The 19,407-nt window shown below is 45.1% G+C and overlaps 1 protein-coding gene across 1 annotated transcript in view; it reads right to left on the reverse strand.

Annotated features, from left to right (window-relative positions):
* The window catches only part of LOC120913194 (cartilage oligomeric matrix protein), a 148,500-nt gene that overhangs the window by 90,327 nt on the left and 38,766 nt on the right, over window positions 1–19,407 (reverse strand). Inside the window, exons 3-4 of the mRNA XM_040322981.1 lie at window positions 7,057–7,108; window positions 1,473–1,651 (exon numbers count right to left, since the gene is read on the reverse strand). Of these exons, the coding sequence (XP_040178915.1) occupies window positions 1,473–1,651; window positions 7,057–7,108 (231 nt within the window). The remainder of the gene's footprint in view (window positions 1–1,472; window positions 1,652–7,056; window positions 7,109–19,407) is intronic.

The raw sequence follows: 19,407 nt of genomic DNA on the forward strand, positions 1-19,407 counted from the left end.
TCTTGAAGTGGGAAGGAGGGGATTTTTCAGCTAAGCACACCCTCCTCCAGACTAATGCAGTAAATAAGGAGCGGATAAAATCTTAATGTAAAAAATCTCAACTCTTTTTTTAACTGTCCTTTGAATATTTTAGATCCCTGGCAGATTTCTTTAGCAGAAACTTGGTCACATTGATGCAAGGGAGGGGAACTAGTATGTAAGGGGGCACAGATGTAAGGGGAAGCTCTAATGCAAAGAAGGCACTATTGTAAAGAGGGACACTGATGTAAGATGAGGAATTGATATAAGAGGGGAATTGGTGTAGGGGGTTTTAAAGTAAGAGGGGACACTGGTGTGAGTGGGAATTGATGTAAGAGGGGACATTGATATAAAGGGGCAGACTGATGTAAAGGGGGGAATGGATGTAAGGAGAGCACTATTGTAAGGGGTAAATTGATGTTAGAGGGGACATTGATATACAAGATGGAACTGATATAAGGAGGGGCTCTGATTTAAGGAAGGATTGTAATGTAATGTGGGGCACTGATGTAAGTGGTGACTCTGAATTAAGAGGGGACACTTATGTAAGGGGGGACTCTGATGCAAGTAAGGCTCTATTGTAAAAGGGTGTAGTGCGATGTAGCGGGAATTGATGTAAGAGGGGACATCGATATAAAGGAAGGAACTGATGTAAGGAGGGGCTCTAAAGTAAGCAGGAACACTAATGTAAAGAAGTAAGGGGGGCTTAGAATTAAAGTGGGACACTGATGTAAGATGGGACATTAATGTAAGGGAGGGCACGATTGTAAAGAGGGATACTAATATAAGGATGGAGCATTGATATAAGGGGAGGGGATGCTGATGATAGGAGGAACTCTGATGTTAGGGGTGATTCTAAGGTAATGGGAGAAACTGATATAAGGGGACACTAATGTAAGGGGGGCACTGATGTTAGGGGTGATTCTAAAGTAATGGGGGACTCTGAAGCAAGTTGAGACACTGATGTAAGGGGGGGGGGTACACTGATGCAACCTAATAATATTGTTAAAATAAATAAATACAATTGTAAAAAAATAATTCCTCTTTCAGGGTGGGGGGTGCCGAACTGAGTCTTTGCCCTGCGCGAAAGAAAGTCTAGCTATGCCACTGCTGGTATCAATGACCTTAGTGTAACCCCCAACCATCTGTAGTTCTTAACATTTATTTTGTACTTGAAATTATGTTGTTTGATTATGATCTTTCTAATATTACAATAGCAATCATATTCCCATTAAGACTATTTAATTACAATTTACTATTTCAAGGATAATGTCCTAGGACTTAATCGATGTTTGTGATATATGTTTGTGTGAAGAATACATTTGTGTGATTTTTGTTATGTGATTTTAGATTACTGTAGTAATACATTTAACATATTTTGAATTGGAATATTATTTATTTACATGATTTTTTAAATAATTATTTTATGAGTATATGTAGTGAACTGTGATTACCTCATTAATATCAGTGCAGTGTGTGCCATTTCCAGAATAGCCAAGTGGACATGGGCCACATGAAAATCCAGATCCTGTTTTTGTGCAGGTAACTCCAGCAAAGCAGGGATTAGGTACACATCCATTTTTTTCTAGAGCTGTAACAGCAATTTGTAGGCCAGAGGCTTTTGTGTGAAGTCCTGTGGAAATAGTGAAAGAAAAAGTGCTATAAACACTTAAAAAATCAAAATGCACATATGTAAATATTTGGTTACCAGAGCTTTGCATGAAGAAAGTGTTTTACCTCAATGCATAGAATGAAAAAATACATAAATCTGCCTTTAGAACCACTTTAACTGTACTTTCCTTAATTGTAAACAAATCAGGGGAAGTGCATTGATAACTCCTAACATTTTCTATATTAGGAGTAATAAATAAGGGTACTACACCTTAAATCAGATGTTTTCCATGTCAATGACCTCAAACAAGTTTGTTATGGCTATGGCCACCGACTGTATCACATGGGAGTGCTCCCACAAGGTAACCCACTCGGGAGAGAGCTTCCCAAAGGGGGTTAGCTCTTGCGGGGAGGAGCTGCGAGAGCCGCCATTGGGATCCCAGAAGAGGACATTTGGGACCACTCTGTTCAAAATCACTTTAAGCTCCGACCAGAATCTTTTCTACAGAGTGCTTATTTGGACACTTTTGTTTGGTGAACTTTTCACTTTCTAAAACTGCTAAGCTGCAGTTTTACTTGTGCATTTTTATAGGAATCAGATAGTGACTGCTAATTTTCAAATGCAGAAAAGGCAAACAGATGTGGGGTTGTTTCTCACTTGCAACCTGCTTATTTCATGAGAAACTCCAGTCTATTTAAACTTAACTTATGTCCAACGCATATGTAAACACAGCTTTAATAACTTCAGTGTAGGATGCCCAAGAAACATTCTAGGAAATGTTATATATTAGTCCCATTTCCTGCTGTTCTACCCACACTTGCTAGGTAACAAGCAAGCTAAACTTTAAGGTCAGATCACAAACGCTCTCTGTCCTGTTAAAGGAAAACATCATTCGTTAAATGTAGTCAAAAAGGCAGTAAAGCCAGGCAATGAAACACTTACTGAAGCTAGATCTAGAAAGCCCATGCTTGTGCAGAAAATCTCCCAGTGTGATTTTACCAATGATGGGTGTAACAACATGGCCAAGGTGATATACACTACTGTGAAAAAGTTTTAGGTGTGAAAAAAATGCTGTAAAGTAGGAATGCTTTCAGAAATAGAAGTGTAGCACCTGGTTACTTCCAAGTACCGGTGCTTTGTTAAATTTAGAGGGGGATCAGAGAGTTAAGTAGCTCTGATCCAGTTAATCTGTTCAAATTGGGTCTCTGTCTCAGCTTGGCTGTGCTGTGGGCTTACTCTGTTGTTCCTGGGGTGCTATTCCCACCCCAGGACGATAGGTGGCAGCAGTGGAGTCGAGGTTTGGGTGCTTTTCCCTGGAAGCTTATCAGGAGGGTTTCTCCTCGCTGTGCATGCTGGGGGGGGGGGGTATTTATGAGATAGACGCCATTGGTCTGGGTTCTTCTTCTTCGAGTGCGGCACCCACCTTCAGGGTGACTGTATCACGGCGCCCCAGCGAAATGGCCTACCAGGCCAGGGTGCACGTGCCACGCGGTGTTCTTGGTTCCGGGACCATGTTGGCCCAGAAAATTTTAAAGCTGTGGCAGGGCTCCAGTAATCAATTGGGTCCCCAATCCTGAGAAGACCCCAAGCAAGATAGCTGTTCGGTGGGGACTCCATCTGAGGAGAGCCAAGAGAGGCAAGCAATCCAATAGGGTCTTGACAATCCCCCGGGAATCAAGGGAACCGAATACTGAAAGGATGGACGTTGGTCACCTGTCAGTCGGTCACCTGTAAACTACCTGAAGGAGATCCAGGCCAATGTCTTTTAAGGAGAATTACCTCCGCTACCTCAATCCTAAGGAGGGTCTGTGGCAGAGACTTTTCCTCTAAGTTCCGAGTGATACTCTGGCTACCAGGTCAGTGAGAGAGGCCTGTCCAGGTAGGCTATACCCACTCCGGCTGGAGTGGTGAAGAAGATGTGTTGCTGGACTGTTTCCCTTTTGATACGCCTGAATCTGCTATTTCTCCTTCTACTTCAACAGTTCTATCACCACAAAGTTTTATTGTTTTTATCCAGCTGGGTAATAAAGAGCACAGAAAAAGACACCTGTCGTGGACATTCCGTTAATGTTACATCCACCATAGACCCTTAGACGGCGGAGGAGCCATGAGGTAACATGCCACCCAAAACAAACCAGCAGATCCTTTGGGGGTAGTGCTAGAGAAGTGTTAATATTTTTTTTTTCAATTAACAAAATGGAAACTAATGAACAAAAGAGAAATCCAAATCAATATTTGGTGAGATTCAAAACAGCACCAATTCTTCTATGTAAACTTGCACACCGTTTTTGAAGGAACTCGGCAGGTATGTTGTTCCAAATATCATGGAGAACTAACCACAGATCCTCTGTGGGTGTAGGCTGCCTCAAATCCTTCAATCCCAGACACACTTGATGATGTTGAGACCAGGGCTCTGCAGGGGCCAAACCATCACTTCCTTCTCCTTGTTCTTCTTAATGCTGAAGAGAGTTCTTAATGACATTGACTGTATGTTTGAGGTTGAGGCCGCAGAAGAAATTTGGGGCCAATCACACTCCTCCTTGATTGTATGGCATGATGGATAAATATCTGCCTGCATTTATCCGCATTGAGGATATCATCGATCCTGACCAAATCTCCAACTCAGTTTGCAGAAATGTAGCCCCAAACCTGCAAACAGCCTCCGCCATGATTCACTCTTGCCTGCAGACTCTCATCATTGTACCGTCTTCCAGCCCTTGCACCTGCTGCCATTTTTATGACCCCAGCTACGTTTGTATTGATAGATAGAGGTATGGCTTTTTGGCTACAATTTTTTCATGAAGTTCTTTTCGGGCCAGACTTCCCTGGACTGGAGATGGATGTACCTAGGGTGTACCATGGGTCCCACTGGTTTCTGCCAGTTCTGTGCTGGACATTTTCCGCTTTCAAAGGGAAGTAAGCATGAATGTGTCTTTCATCTGCTGCATTAGGTTTCATTGGCTGACCACTGCATCTATGGTCCTCAACGTTGCCCAATTTTGTGCTTCTTCAAAAGAACTTGAACAGCACATCTTGAAAACCGTAGTCTGCTTTGAAATCATTGTCTAGCTGTGATTGGTCTTGTCATGGTGTATGACCTGTGACATGAAACTGTCTTCCACAACCTCAGCTTAGTAGCAGAGTTTGGCTGTTCCTCACCCGGTTATAAGCCTCCTACACAGCTGTTTCTGTTCAGTTAATGTCTGTGTTTTAACCTACACATGAAATTAATGATCATTAGCACCTGCTTGATATAACTGGTTAATCATACACCTGACTCTAATCCTACAAAATCCCGGACTTTGTGCAACTGTACAAAGTGTGCAGGTTTAAGAATCGATGCTGGTTTAAAACCAAAGGGTAGACACCAAATATTGATTTGATTTAGATTATTCACTTTGCATTTTGTAGATTGATGTAAATAAACAGGTAACATATATATTTTTGAAAGCATTCTTACTTTATAGCATTTCTTCACATCTGCCTTAAATGTTTGCACATTACTGTATATATCAGAAAGCTGTCTATGGTAAGATTGCTAGGCCTGGCTATCTTGTGTTCTCTAGGGCTGTCTGTGACCTGATCCTGATTTTTTTGGCTTGATCAGGACTAGGACACTTGGCTAGTGATAGGCTTTTCTCTCTTTTTTCTCCTCCTGAGTATTTTGTTTCCTGCTTTCTTATCTGCTTTCTGTTGCAATTGCTGCTGATCCATATGTTTTTTCAGTGTCCTTTTAACTCTCCTGCAGTCCTCTCTGGCTTTTTCCTGTACTCCAAAATTTCCTCCTGTGTCCCAGTGCAAGACTACCTACCCTAGTTATTAATTCAGGTACGTGAATGGGCATAGCCAAGTGCATACCTCCTAATGTGTTCATAACTATGTAGAAGGCCACATACTCTGCTAGGCTGTTGTATGGTTCATATAGTGGTAACCAGGGTGTACTTACCTCTGACGCTCGTCTAACTGTGTCATTGTAACTGTGTCCTGGCTGACATCTGGTACTCTGCATGTCTTGATCTTTGCTGTGTTCCTGACTACTACTAAGTACAACTTTTTTATGCATGGTTAAGTGTTAACATGTTGTATATGCAGATATATGATGTGTTTTAAATCTGTGGCTTTGACAGCTTTGGATAAAGTTTACTCAACCCTAATCTTGACATCTTGAGTTTCTATTATAGCATGACTCAATGTTAAGTTAATAAAGTTTGTAAATATATTACGTGAGATCCACATAATGTATGTATTTATTTTGTCATCTTTATCATTCTTACAAAAATATTTTGATTAGCCCGTTTAATACATATGCAGAATTTATCAAATGTTAATTCAGTACAGAAAATTAAGTCTGTTAAAAGTCAACAGAACATAGTACCCATTTCTTGTAATTCCTTTTATTATGTCACTAATGTTCTGTGTAATAACATGTCTTGTTTTTTGTTTTATTTTAGTCTGCCTTCCGTCTGTCTTTTTGGCTCCATTATATATGGGTATCAGGGGAAATAACTAGTTTTCTGTTTTCCCTTTTTGGCATCAGAGACTGAATGAGACAGTAACATTACTTTGTCTTGGCATAATTTGCAGTCAAAGGAAAACTAAAGATATTCCTCTAAGGGAAGGAATGAGCGTCTTCTGCCAAGGCAGAACAACTCCACAAGCTAGCTAAATGCCAACCTACATCACTTCTGGACAGTTCACAACCACTTATTATTTCCTATTTGGTATCACCTTTAGAAATATGGCTTGTTTTCCATACACATTTCATAGCTGTCTTAATCTCTGGTTTAGTTGTTCCTGTAGTTTAATGTGGAATAAAACCAAACATAGAGCTGCTAACAGCTAAGAATAATATAAATCAAGACATACTAAATGTACCCAAGCAAGATTCATGTGTGTTATTGATTATACCAATTTCTGTATGATCATTAGCAAGTACTAATGAACACAAATGATTCTATTAACTGTCCACGTAGAAGCAGAAGGCCCAATGTTGCTCAATGCTTCTTCTACAGTTGAGAAGTCTTATCTTCATAGCTGCATATCTTTACAGTGTAAGAAGGGAACCCCATTTCCCCCTTTTTGGTATAATTTTTTAAAATCAATTTTGGAGAAAAAAACAGAGCATCCAATCTGCCTACGCAGGGGCTTGGGATGGCAACAGAGATCAGAGTAAAGTTTCTTACCATGTCACGTACCATTTCCCCCTTTTAATACCTACTCCTAATGTAGTTAGAACACCTGGCTCATTGAATCCAAATACTTTTTCAAAAATTTGCTTTTCCTTCAAATACTTATTTTAGTTCCAGTTGCTAACCATTTCAACACCATTGACCAACCAGTTCACATATGTTAATATGTTATATTTCTCATCAGTAAACTTAATTGTGTAAGTATACTTTCATGTCAAATTATGAGCATTCACTTACCACAAGCATCACATTCCATTACTGTGTTTTTCAAAAATGTTATCTCTTTTACCTATAAAGCAGAAAAAAAACATTTTCACATATTAGCTTAGATGTATCTTTACAGTGGAACCTCGGATTGTAAGTAACACGGTTACGCACGAGCGTTTCGCAATATGAACACTGTATTTAAAAAAAATCCTGACTCGGTTTGCGAGTGTTGTCTCGCAACACGAGCAGGATTCAAGCCAAAGCGGTGTGCAATACCACGTTTGGCGCAAGGTGGGGGGCGCCGGAGCCAAGTATAGCCGAACGGCGCAGTTCGGAAACGCTCGGAAAGTCTCAGAAATACTTCGTTCCCAAGCCTTTCCAAGGTTTTCCGGGTTCAGCCGAGGTGTCCTCGGCCCTTTCTGGATGTTTCCGAGGCTTTCTGGCGCCCCCCACCTCTGGCCACGTGCAGTATTGCATGCCATTGAAGTCAAAGTGGAACAAATTATTTTCGTTTCTATTAACTTTGATGGGGAAACTTTCTTTGATTTGCGAGTTCTTTGGATTACGAACATTCTCCTGGAATGGATTATGCTCGTAATCCAAGGTTCCACTGTACATTTAAATATTACATATTTTATATATGTTATATTTTATTTTATATTATATATTTATATTTAAAACATTTAATTGTACATCATACATATTTTTAGATTCTTCATTCAGTTATATCCTTTCTTTTTTGTTGTAAAACTGGTGTTGAGAAGACATCTAAAATATCTTAAAGTTGTATTAAACCTAGGCTTTTTTTCCTTTATTTAACCTGCGGCAGTGTGAACCGAGCCAAAGTGTGTTACTGGCTGGATGCAGCCAGTAACACACTTTGGCTCGGTTCACACTGCCGCGACTTGGGATCCGACTTGTGAGAGCCCAAGTTGCATGATATGTGAAATCCTATGTTAGTCAATGAGAGCTGTTTTAATTAGCACTACTAAAGTCACTCTGACTTTATAAAAGGTTCCTGTACTACTTCAAGGCGTCTTCTGTCTGACGTGTGCCCATAGAGTTTAATGGAAGTCACCTCCAAGTCAGATCCTCATCCTAATTGATGTATATTGGGTCTAACATTACAGGAAGATCACCAAGGCATTCCCTGAAGTTGCTTCAAAGTTACTTCAAAGTCATTTCAAGTCGCACCAAAGTGGCACTAAAGTTGCCTGGCAAAGTCACACGACTTTCAGGGTATGACAGTGTGAACCGAGCCTTCCTGTCTTACGGAGTCTTCTTTCTGGATGAAGTAGAAAAGCAGACATCTTTGGACAGCGGCATTGTCACTAGCAGACTGCTTATAAAGTGTTAGCTGAACTCCAACACTTTATAAATAGTTGCACCAAACTTTCCTGTTTTTCACCACTGGAGGGATTAAGTGCATACCTGGTGTATTCTTACATAGCCATCCAGGAACAAGCTCAGTGAAGTCGGTCAAATAAAAAATGCCACTCACCTCCTCCGCTGCAGGCTCTGCCACAAAACGCATACAGGGGTCCCCCAATGATGCCCCCAGTAATCTCTCCCCCTTCTCCTCGTCGCCCTGGGCGCCACCATGACAGTGGCGCGTGCCGGGAGTGCGCTTTGAGCTGTCTAATGGGAAGATGGAGAGGGGGGCGTGTTTATATGTGCCTGTGCGCAGACATGGCGCACCTGTGTGCAGGTGCCAAAAGGCTGATTTAAAGCCCAGCACGCCAGAAGCCTTCTGTAAGCGGCATGGACACAGAGCTGTGGGCTGTAAGCATCCCTGTGGATTTGAACTAGGCAAACCAAGACTTCTACTCGGCATCAGGTTGGGCAGTAAGCTAATATATGTGTATTGTAAGACTATAACACAAAAGTGATTGCATTTTTTTGTGAATAGTACCTTTGCTTTACAGTAAGGACTATGTTCCCGAGAAGAGGTACAAGGGCTGGTAAAGAGGCATCAGAAGATCTCCGCTTATGGCTAAGGAATCTAAGCTTGCCTGCAGTTTACCATCCCCCTCTGTCAGCCTGATAGCAGCCTCACAGGATGAGCCCCTGTCTGATTCTGCAGTTTCTCCTATGGCAGCTCCTGTATACGTCACTTAGGATGCTTTAAGAGTTGCTTTGGATGGCTTAGAAGGAAGGATTGCTACTATTATCACAACCTCCTTGAAAGATAGCAGAGAACGGGGTAGATCCCCTTCATCTGCTCTGGCTCTCTTATCAGATGAGCCTTCTGAGGGTAAAAAATCCCTCTCTGGAGATGAGGAGCATGTGCAGTCTGAGGACTCAGAGGATGAGAGGATTCCTGCTTCCTCTCAGTCGTTAAAGACGCAGGTGCAATATTATGCAAGTCTACTCTGTTACCGGTTATAAAGAAAAATAAATGTCCTTCATTTAAGCGTTTCTTTCTCCAGCCCCTGAAACCTCATTCTCCAGGCAGTGGCGACGGCCTCCCCTGTCTAACACTAGGGGAAAGGCTCAGAGCCAAGCCCAAGGGCAGAAAAGGACTTGGGGGTCCAAAGTTTAAGACAGGGGTCTCAAACTCAAATTACCTGAGGGCCACAAGACAAGTTTTCATATGCCATGGGGGGCCGCATGCAAACTTTCAAACTTCAAAAACAACAGTACTGGTGTCAGCGAACCAGAGGCGATTTAGTTTGCATGCGTCGCGCTATATAAATTCTTCATTCATTCATTCATTCAGCGAACACATTATTAACCCCCAGCACTAGTGTCAGCGAGCGCATTATTACCACCAGCACTGGTGTCAGCGAGCGCATTATTACCACCAGCACTGGTGTAAGTCAGGGTTTGACAAATTTGCTTGGAATCTAGGAGCCAGCTAAAAAAGTTAGGAGCCAGAAAACGCACCCCGTCCCGACGAGCTTGCGCGCAGAAGCGAACACATACGTGAGCAGCGCCCGCATATGTAAACGGTGTTCAAACCACACATGTGAGGTATCGCCGCGATTGGTAGAGTGAGAGCAATAATTCTAGCTCCTCTGTAACTTAAAACATGCAACCTGTAGATTTTTTTAAACGTCGCCTATGAAGATTTTAAAGGGTAAAAAAGTTTGTCGGCATTCCACAAGCGGACACAATTTTGAAGCGTGACATGTTGGGTATGAATTTACTCGGCGTAACATTATCTTTCATAATATTAAAAAAAATGGGGATAACTTTACTGTTGTCTTATTTTTTAATTTAAAAAAAGTGTAATTTGTCCCCAAAAAAGTGCGCTTGTAAGACCGCTGCGCAAATACGGCTTAACAGAAAGTATTGCAACGATCGCTATTTTATTCTCTAGGGTGTTAGGATAAAAAATATATATAATGTTTGGGGGTTCTAATTAGAGGGAAGAATATGGCAGTGAAAATAGTGTAAAATGACATTAGAATTGCTGTTTAACTTGTAATGCTTAACTTGTAATACCAACGGCCACCACCAGATGGCGCCAGCTCACATCTGGTGGTAATAACTTGTAATACCAACGGCTCACCCCCAGATGGCGCCAGCTAAAAAAAAAAATATATATATATTTTTTTTTGCTCCCCTCACTTCCACCCTGCCTGCGGGCCATTTATAACTGTTCCGCGGGCCGCAAATGGCCCGCGGGCCGGTACTTTGAGACCACTGGTCTAAGCAGAACCCCAAAACTTCCCTATGAAGGGATGCCCCAGCTCGGCTGAGTGGGGGGGAAGGCTGCTGCAATTTGCAAACGCCTGGCCAAATGAAGTTCAGGACAAGTGGGTTATCTCCACAGTGTCCTCAGGCTACAAGCTAGAATTAAAAGAAATTCCGCCACCCCGTTTTCTGAGATCAAGAGTTGCAAGATCCAGAAAAAAGAAGGCCTTTGCTGTTGGCCTTGGAACACCTGCTGTCCCAAGGGGTAATCATTGAGTTAGCCCCAGAGGATCAGGGTTTTACTCAAACCTTTCACGGTTCCAAAACCAAACGGGGATGTCAGACCTATCCTAGATCTGAAAAGCCTGAATCAGTTTCTGAACATTCACTCCTTTCGCATGGAGTCTGTCCGTTCAGTTGTTTCCACCCTTCAAGGAGGAGATTTCCTTGCATCAATAGACATCAGAGATGCATATCTACATGTGCCAGTATTTCCCGCTCACCAAAGATTTTTAAGGTTTGCGGTGGATCAGTGACACTTTCAGTTTGTGGCCCTTCCTTTCGGGCTGGCTACAGCACCTCGAGTGTTCACAAAAATATTGGCCCCAGCCCTGGCAAGGCTAAGGGCACGGGGCATAGCAGTAACAGGCTATCTGGACGATCTGTCCGCTGCATGCTTGGGCCACAATGTGCACAGCACAGTGGAATATTTAGAGTACCTAGGCTGGGTCCTCAATCTGGAAAAATCTTCCCTGCAGCCTTAAAGAAGGCTGGAGTACTTGGGCATGATTATAGACACGTCCCAAAGCAAGGTATTACTTCCCAAGCCAAAGGCAAAAGCCATAGGAGACTTGGTCTGAGTGATAAAGGCAAAGAGAAGGTTTTCCATCCATCTATGCATGAGATTATTGGGAAAGATGGTAGCCTCATTCGAGGCTGTTCCTTATGCCCAGTTTCACTCAAAGCCGTTACAGGGCAGAATTCTGTCCGCTTGGAACAAAGATGTTCAGGCCCTGGACCTTCCTATGATCTTATTTCCAAAGGTTCGCCAGAGCCTCAAATGGTGGTTACTCCCCCGAAAACTGTCAGAAGGAAAATCCTTCACTCCGGTTACGTGGAAATTGGTAACCACAGACGCCAGCATTCTTGGCTGGGGGCAGTTCTAGAAGAAGCATCTGCCCAGGGGAAGTGGTCCGGAGCTGAAAAGCTCCTACCCATCAACATTCTGGAGATTCAGACAATTAATTTGGCCCTCAGAGTTTGGTTTTACAGACTGCAGGGTTGGCCTGTTCGGGTTCAGTCTGACAATGTTACAGCCGTGGCCTATATCAATCACCGAGGAGGCACCAGAAGTCTGGATGCCCAAAGAGAGGTAAATCACATGCTGGCCTGGGCAGAAAGGCATATTCTTTGCCTGTCTGCGGTCTTCATTGCAGGGGTAGAAAATTGGCAGGAGAATGGTCTATCCACCACAACATATTTCAAATCATATGTCAGAAATGGGGTACCCCACATGCGCACCTGTTGGCTTCCGGGGTTAAACGCAAAGCTGAAAAGAGTCAGATGCCCTGACAATCTCATGGGATCGTTATTCTCTGATTTATGCTTTCCCTCCAGTTCCACTTCTCCCACGATTCTTTCAGAGAGTCATGGGGGAAGGAAAGCCAGTGATTTTGACCCCCCCAGGCTTGGCCCAGGAGACCCTGGTATGTAGAAATTGTAAAACAGTAGAAAGATCTTGGGTTCTCCAACTACGCTCAGACCTACTATCGCAGGGTCCAATATTCCATCTTGCCTTACAAAGTCTAAATTTGACGGTTTGGCTGTTGTGACCCACATTCTGAGGAAACGTGGGCTCTTAGGTCCAGTCCTATCCACTCTGGTTAATGCTAGGAAGCCGGCCTCCAGGCTCACCTACTACAGAATCTGTTTCCTGGTGTGAACCCAGAAGGGGGCATCCTAGGAAGTATGCCATTAATAGGATTCTTGCCTTTCTTCAGTTGGGCATAAATATGAAGTTGGCCTTGAGCACTATTAAGGGGCAGATCTTGACCTTGTCGGTATTCTTTCAAAAACCGCTTGCCTCTCATTCCCTAGTCCGGGCCTTATTCAGGGAGCACTACGCTTGAATCCGGAGGTCTCTAGTGTGCCCATGGGATTTGAATTTGGTATTATCTGTGTAGCACTCCCCCCGAAGGAGCGGCTGGTTTGTTTTGGGTCTACGCTCTGGTTATCAACCCCTGAAATTGTCTCAAACCCTCCCTTGGCACAACTGGTATAGTGGGTATTGTGAACCCCAATAACTTGTTGGAGAGCACAATATCCTGTCACACCACAGTAAATTATGTAAATTAATGGTTACCTTGAGTGGTATGGATCCCGCAGAATGACAGAGAAACTGTACACAAATCTCAGCTTAACCAATGTAACTCTTTACTTTGTAGGATAAAGCAAAGGAAACAAAGGTAAAACAGTAAAAAAAAAAAGACTGCTTGCAGAGCCCTGCAAGAGTCAGAAACAGAAATAACAAATAAATACACGTTAAATTATAATGGCTATGCAGACCTGTGTAAGCACACAGCAAGGGGATTCCCTCAATAAGACATCCACATTGAAGCACCTCCTTGCCAAGCCTCACCCAGCTCTCACTATTAACAATACTCACAGTGTAATAGAACCGATTACTCCATTAACGAGTATGGAAATGGATATCAACAGTCTACAACAACTAAATAGGCAGTCTTTAAATAGTATACCTAACTAACGTGGTTTGGTTGATCAGACCAAACCTCAGTTCAAATGATCCAAAAGTCTTTGCACTGATGCGTTGGCATGTGGTGGCGCGCAAGGGTAAATTGTAATCCAACGGGGTAACAAATAAAACTGGTGGGAAAGGCTCAAATAGTCAAACCACAATGGCTAATGTGAACGATCCACCCTTCAATAACACAGTCAATAGGTCCTGGGCAGGTGCCCGTCTCACCCAACCAGTTCAGGCCTTGGCCTTCCAAAACACTCCGTCCGCAATCTCCGATCACAGTCTTTCAAGATGACAGCCTCCTGTTCTCAGACAGGTCACAGGGGTACTGGAAGCTTGTTCGATCACTCCGTCAGAGGTTCTGTCTCTCCTCCTCAATGGCGCTCCGCCCGGGCGTAGATAGGCCGCGATTCCAGCCTAGACTTCCGGGAAGACACCTTGCACAGGTGTCCTCCTGAGTTAAAGAGGCGGTCCAGAGAGAGCGCGCCTCTCCCTTAAATTACCTCTTCCAGCAGGCTGGGTGAGGAGCAAAGCATTCTGGGATTGTACAGCTGCTCTCTGGGTAACGTAATCTATAACAAGCCAGGGCAAATGGAGTCTCGTTTCTCCCTGTACCTGATTCTCTAACATTCTCTGCGGTATCAGGACAAAAAGTAAGCAGCAGGTGGTTAAAACACAATTTGGCCACAGGAGGGAGCTGAGATCCTTCTTGATCAGCAGATGGTAGTCTTTCATATCACATAAAAGGGTGATATCTCGCTGTTTTACAGAAGCTACCTTTTGAACCATTACACCATGCTTCTTTAAGTCTTTTGAAAAAAAAGGGTTTTCTTGTAGCCATATCCTCGGCAAGAAGGGTATATGAATTGGCGGCTCTTTCATGTAAAGAACCGTATATGATTATTCATGATGACAGGGTGGTGCTGCGTCCTCACCCGACTTTCCTACCGTCTTTTTTTTCCAAATTCGCAGTCTGCGGAGGAAGAAGCTCTCTAGATGTTGTAAGAGCGGTGAAAGTTTATCTGCAAGCTAAGGCTTAGATACGAAAGACTGATTGTCTGTTTATTCTGCCACAGGGTCCAAGGAAGGGCCAAGCAGCGTCAAAGTCCACTATTGCAAGTTGGATCGACAGGTCATTATTCAGGCCTATGGTTTAGAAAATAAGATTCCTCCTTTTCAGGTGAAGGCGCACTCGACTAGAGCAGTTGGTGCTTCATGGGCAGTGCATCACCAGGCCTCCATGGCTCAGATCTGTAAGGCTGCTACTTGGTCTTCGGTCCATTAATTTACTAAAAATTCTACCAGGTAGATGTGAGAGGAGCCTTTGGGCGTAGTGTGCTGCAGGCAGCAGTATAGATCCTCTGGCCCGATGGCGGTCTTATTTCTGATCTGTGTCTCCCTCCCCTCAATTTTAGCATTGCTATGGGACATCCCATTAAGTAATTAAGGCTCTGTGTCCCGTGATGTATGATCAAGAAAATATGATTTTTTAATACAGCTTACCTGTAAAATCCTTTTCTTGGCAATACATCACGGGACACAGAGCTTCCATCCCTCTTCGGAGTTGAACTTGGGACACTTATTGCTTTGCTACAAAACTGAGGCACTCTCCATTTGGGAAGGGTTATATAGGGGAGGAACTCAATTCTAATTGGGTTAACCAGTGTCCAATCACCTGTGGTGACTACATAACCCATTAAGTAATTAAGGCTCTGTGTCCCGTGATATATTCCCAAGTAAAGGATTTTACAGGTAAGCTGTATTAAAAAATCCTATTTTTTTCCTTTTGGGATAACAAATGAATAAAAGTAAAAGCTGTATCTCACTAATTGGCAACAATTCCAAATCAAGAATTCTGCTAAGAAGTGCCATCAATGAGTACACAATGTACTTGAACAGTACAGTGGTTGGAACGGTGACACATACACTATATTACCAAAAGTATTGGGACACCTGCCTTTCCACGCACATGAACTTTAATGGTATCCCAGTCTTAGTCTGTAGGGTTCAATATTGAGTTGGCCCACCCTTTGCAGCTATAACAGCTTCAAATCTTCTGGGGTGGCAACTTAGCAACAGACATCCACAGGTCAGATGGAGAGCAGCTACAGCAGCACCGTTACGGACGAGCTGAGCAAGCTGAGCACCCACACTTGCAGGACAACACATCTGTGTGCCAACATGCCAGGGGCAGCCATGGTCCTAGCAATACTACTGTGTGAACCGACTCGTAGGAGGGCACGGGAGAGGATATACCGAACGTGCATGAACATCTTTGGAATGGGTGATTCGGAGGTATTTCGCATCTTCAGATTCAGCCCTGATGCCATCCAGGAATTAGCCACAACCCTGCATGATGACATCACCAGCAAGACACATCGCGCACATGCAGTGGAGCCACTGGTCAAGGTACTGGCAACACTCCATTTCCTTGCCAGTGGAGTAGTGGCTGGGATGTCACAATCCTCCATGAGTAGATGTGTGCACCAGGTTGTCCCCGCAATCCTCAGACGCATGTCCCACCACTTCATCAAACCCACCCAGGAGGACCTGCGGGTGAAGGCAATGGCAGATTTCTATCAAAATGCAGGATTCCCACGCACCGTGGGGGCCATTGATTGCACACATGTGGCACTACGGCCCCCCCGTGACACAGAGCACATATACTGCAATCGGAAGCATTGGCATTCCATCAACGTACAGGTGATAGCCGATGCCCAATGCCTCATATGGCACGTCCATGCCAAATACCCAGGGTCCAGCCACGACAGCTTCATATACCGTCAAAGCCCCATCTCCTCAGAATTTGAACAGAACGTGTACAGGAACAGCTGGCTGGTTGGTGAGTGACATGGGTGTCAGGCATGTCTGCCCCCCCCCATGATGCAGACATCACGAGGGGCACATGCATGACTAACATCCTCCTGTCTTTTCCCTTCCATCTGCACTTGGACCCCATCTCATGACTCCATTCCGGAATCCCCAAACCCCAGGAGAGGAAAGATACAATGCTGCACACATACGTACCCGTGGAGTGGTGGAACGCACCTTTGGCCTCCTGAAGTCCCGTTTCTGATGCCTGGATAAGTCTGGGGGTACCCTGTTGTATTCCCCAAACTTTGTGTGCCCGATCATCGGGGCATGTTGCATTCTACACAACTTTGCCATGAGAAGGGGTCTGGAGATTGACATACGTGATGACCTGACCCCCGAACCACACAATCCCCCCCTAACCAATGCAACCCGGTCTACTGAGGGAAGAGCAGTCAGGAGTTGCCTCGTGGAACGTATCTTTGCACGTTAAACACACACATTCATCATGTCACAAGGAGAATGCACGCATGCACACCACTGTGGTCCCTAGCACACACCCCATATCCTCATCAAATTGGATTAGACCAAAGTACACCGCACAGTACTTGGGAGCAGCAACGCCACGCCAAGGCTCCAATTATGTCGCTGTACATTCATACACCATTCACACGGCAGAGGGTGACACCCCTTTGCTGGCAGGAGTGACACCCCCCCATTCACACACCAGTCACACTGTAGTTTACACTCCTCACCGTGTGTAGGGACTACAACGCAAACAATACAACTCAAACTTTGAGCATAAAAAACAAATAATCCAGCTCACACTCTGAGCATAAATATAAAACAAAAATCCAGCTCATACTTTGAGCATAAATATAAATCAAAAATCCAGCTCATACTCCGAGCATAAAGAAAAAAAAAAAAATAACGAGCAGAAGTGTCCCAAAAATTCAGCAATCATCTGCTCTTCCTTTTGCCCAGGCTGGTGCCACGGGTGCCACGGTTCTGGCTCCTCAGTTGGCGGGATGGAGCCTGGGGTGGGGATGGTGCCTGGGGTGGGGAGAGAGGGGGTGGAGTAGCATCATCCCCTGCTTGGTCAGTCCTGGCAGGTGGTGCCTGCCTGCCCTCCATTGCGTTGGCAAGGCGGGTGAGCACGGTGTTGGTGTGCGCCAGCATCCTAAGCTGGCGGGTAGTGTTGTGGTGCTGTTGCCGCCGGGTTTGTCTCCCCTCCTCACGCACAGCAGCAGTGTTGGTCTCTACAGCCCCTGCCAACCTGCTCAACTCTGCTGTGAGCACTGCTGTGGCGGAATGCTGCTCCACCATGCAGGTGACCATCGCCACACTGTTGGAGCTCACTTCCTGCAGGCTCTCAGCATTTTTGCTGCCCAGATCAGCCTGCAGGGTGAGGGCCTGCTGCAATGACGCTGCGCATGCAGCCTGGGACTTGGCAGAGGAGGCCAGGCTGTCCACCACCCGCCGCAAGTCTCCCACCATAGCCCCGATATGGCGGGTCTGCCGGCCCTGCTCCTCCTGCAGCCCTTCTCGGAGGCCTCCGGGTATACCCCTCGTCTTTCGAAGAGCCTTCCTGGGAGAAGGAGAGGCTGGGGCCTGTCCAGATGGGGAAGACGGGGAGGGGCTTGCCCTGGAGGGGGCTGCCCTGAGGGGCTTGCCCTGGAGGGGGTTGACCTGATGGTCGGGGAGGTGGTGGGGAGTCCAGGGATGGTGGTATCCTCCTCGAGGTATATGGAGTCCTCTTGGTGGAGGTCAATGGACTCCTCCACAACAACCTCGATAGATGTCCTATGGGCACTCCCCTCCACCAACATGCCCAGGATTTCAAGGGGGGCCGACTGGACCACATGATGTTCTGGGGATGGCGTGGGTCGCCCTGCAGCCGACGACGGCCCAGCTTCATCCTCAACATCTGCGGATGACACAAAAAAAACACATGTTGGTGGACCCACACACTTGTCACATGTTCCCTTCCACCCCCTCCCATGCTACACACCATATAGGAGATAAAACACACTTACCTGACCCCAAGTCCCCAACAGTGGAGTCATATCCTGGGACGCCCTCCACCTGCTCCTGCGACAGACACTGAGCAATTATCTCCTCCTCCGGTGTCAATCGCAATGGACAGGCTGGTCCTCCTCCCGTGCCACTGGCATGCTTGCGAATAAGGACCAATTTGTCCCGGACCCGACGCCGCATGTCAGTGAGTTTTTTTTGGATATCATCCCATTTCCGGGTCTCATTGCCAAGGTCAAGTCCAGGGTGATACTCACAAAAATTGCCCTCCTCTGTGCCTTGCTTGTATTCTTGCGCTGGGCACCATGCAGGGCGGCGTTGTATTTTGGACAGTGCTGCCAACATGACCTCCATCTCCGCTGCATTAAAATTATGTTTCCTCTTTTTCTCCTTCTGAGGAGTTGCCATGTCACGCTCAAACAAAATTACCTTGCTCAGGGGGGGGAAAAAGCAGGATGTCATTTTGCGCCGGACAGGCGCATGTCTGGGAGTACTTATGCGCTCGGCGTAAGCCGGTGGGCCGGCGTATCCCAGGAAGTAGGACCGGCGTAGTTCTGAGCATGCGCACAGGGAAGCGATCGTACGACCACGGGACTGCGCATGCTCCGTCGATGATATGCCGGGCGTAATCCACTACTCAACGTTCAGCCCATCATTTGCATAAGGGAACACCCACTTACACTTACGCCGGCTTGCGCCTTCAAATTTCCGCAAATGCTTGCTGAATACTATGCTAACCTCACGCGATTACGCCGGCGTAGCGCATATGAGATACGCTACCCCGGAATAAGGATGCGCCCATCTACCTGAATCTACCCCAATGAATAAACATCCCGGAGCAAATAAATAAATAATGAATTGAATTTATGTGGTCTCAGTGCATTCGTATGTGTTTTCAGACTTCAAATGTGTTAAAGCAATCATACCCATTCACTTAGTATTTTGACATTTGCAACTGATTTTCTAATTTTGTAATGGATCCCCAGTATGTGGTACTTCACTGACACTGGGACAACGGCCACTCAATACTAATATTTTTTGTTTTCAACCATCTAACATCTATTGGGATGTGCCGTGACTTGTTTTTCTCTGAACCTTTGGCTTTTTGGGACTTTCCTTGAGGTTCCTTGAGGCACTCA

The sequence above is a fragment of the Rana temporaria genome, chromosome 1 (genome assembly GCF_905171775.1).
Source record: "Rana temporaria chromosome 1, aRanTem1.1, whole genome shotgun sequence".
NCBI classification, from domain to species: Eukaryota; Metazoa; Chordata; class Amphibia; order Anura; family Ranidae; genus Rana; species Rana temporaria.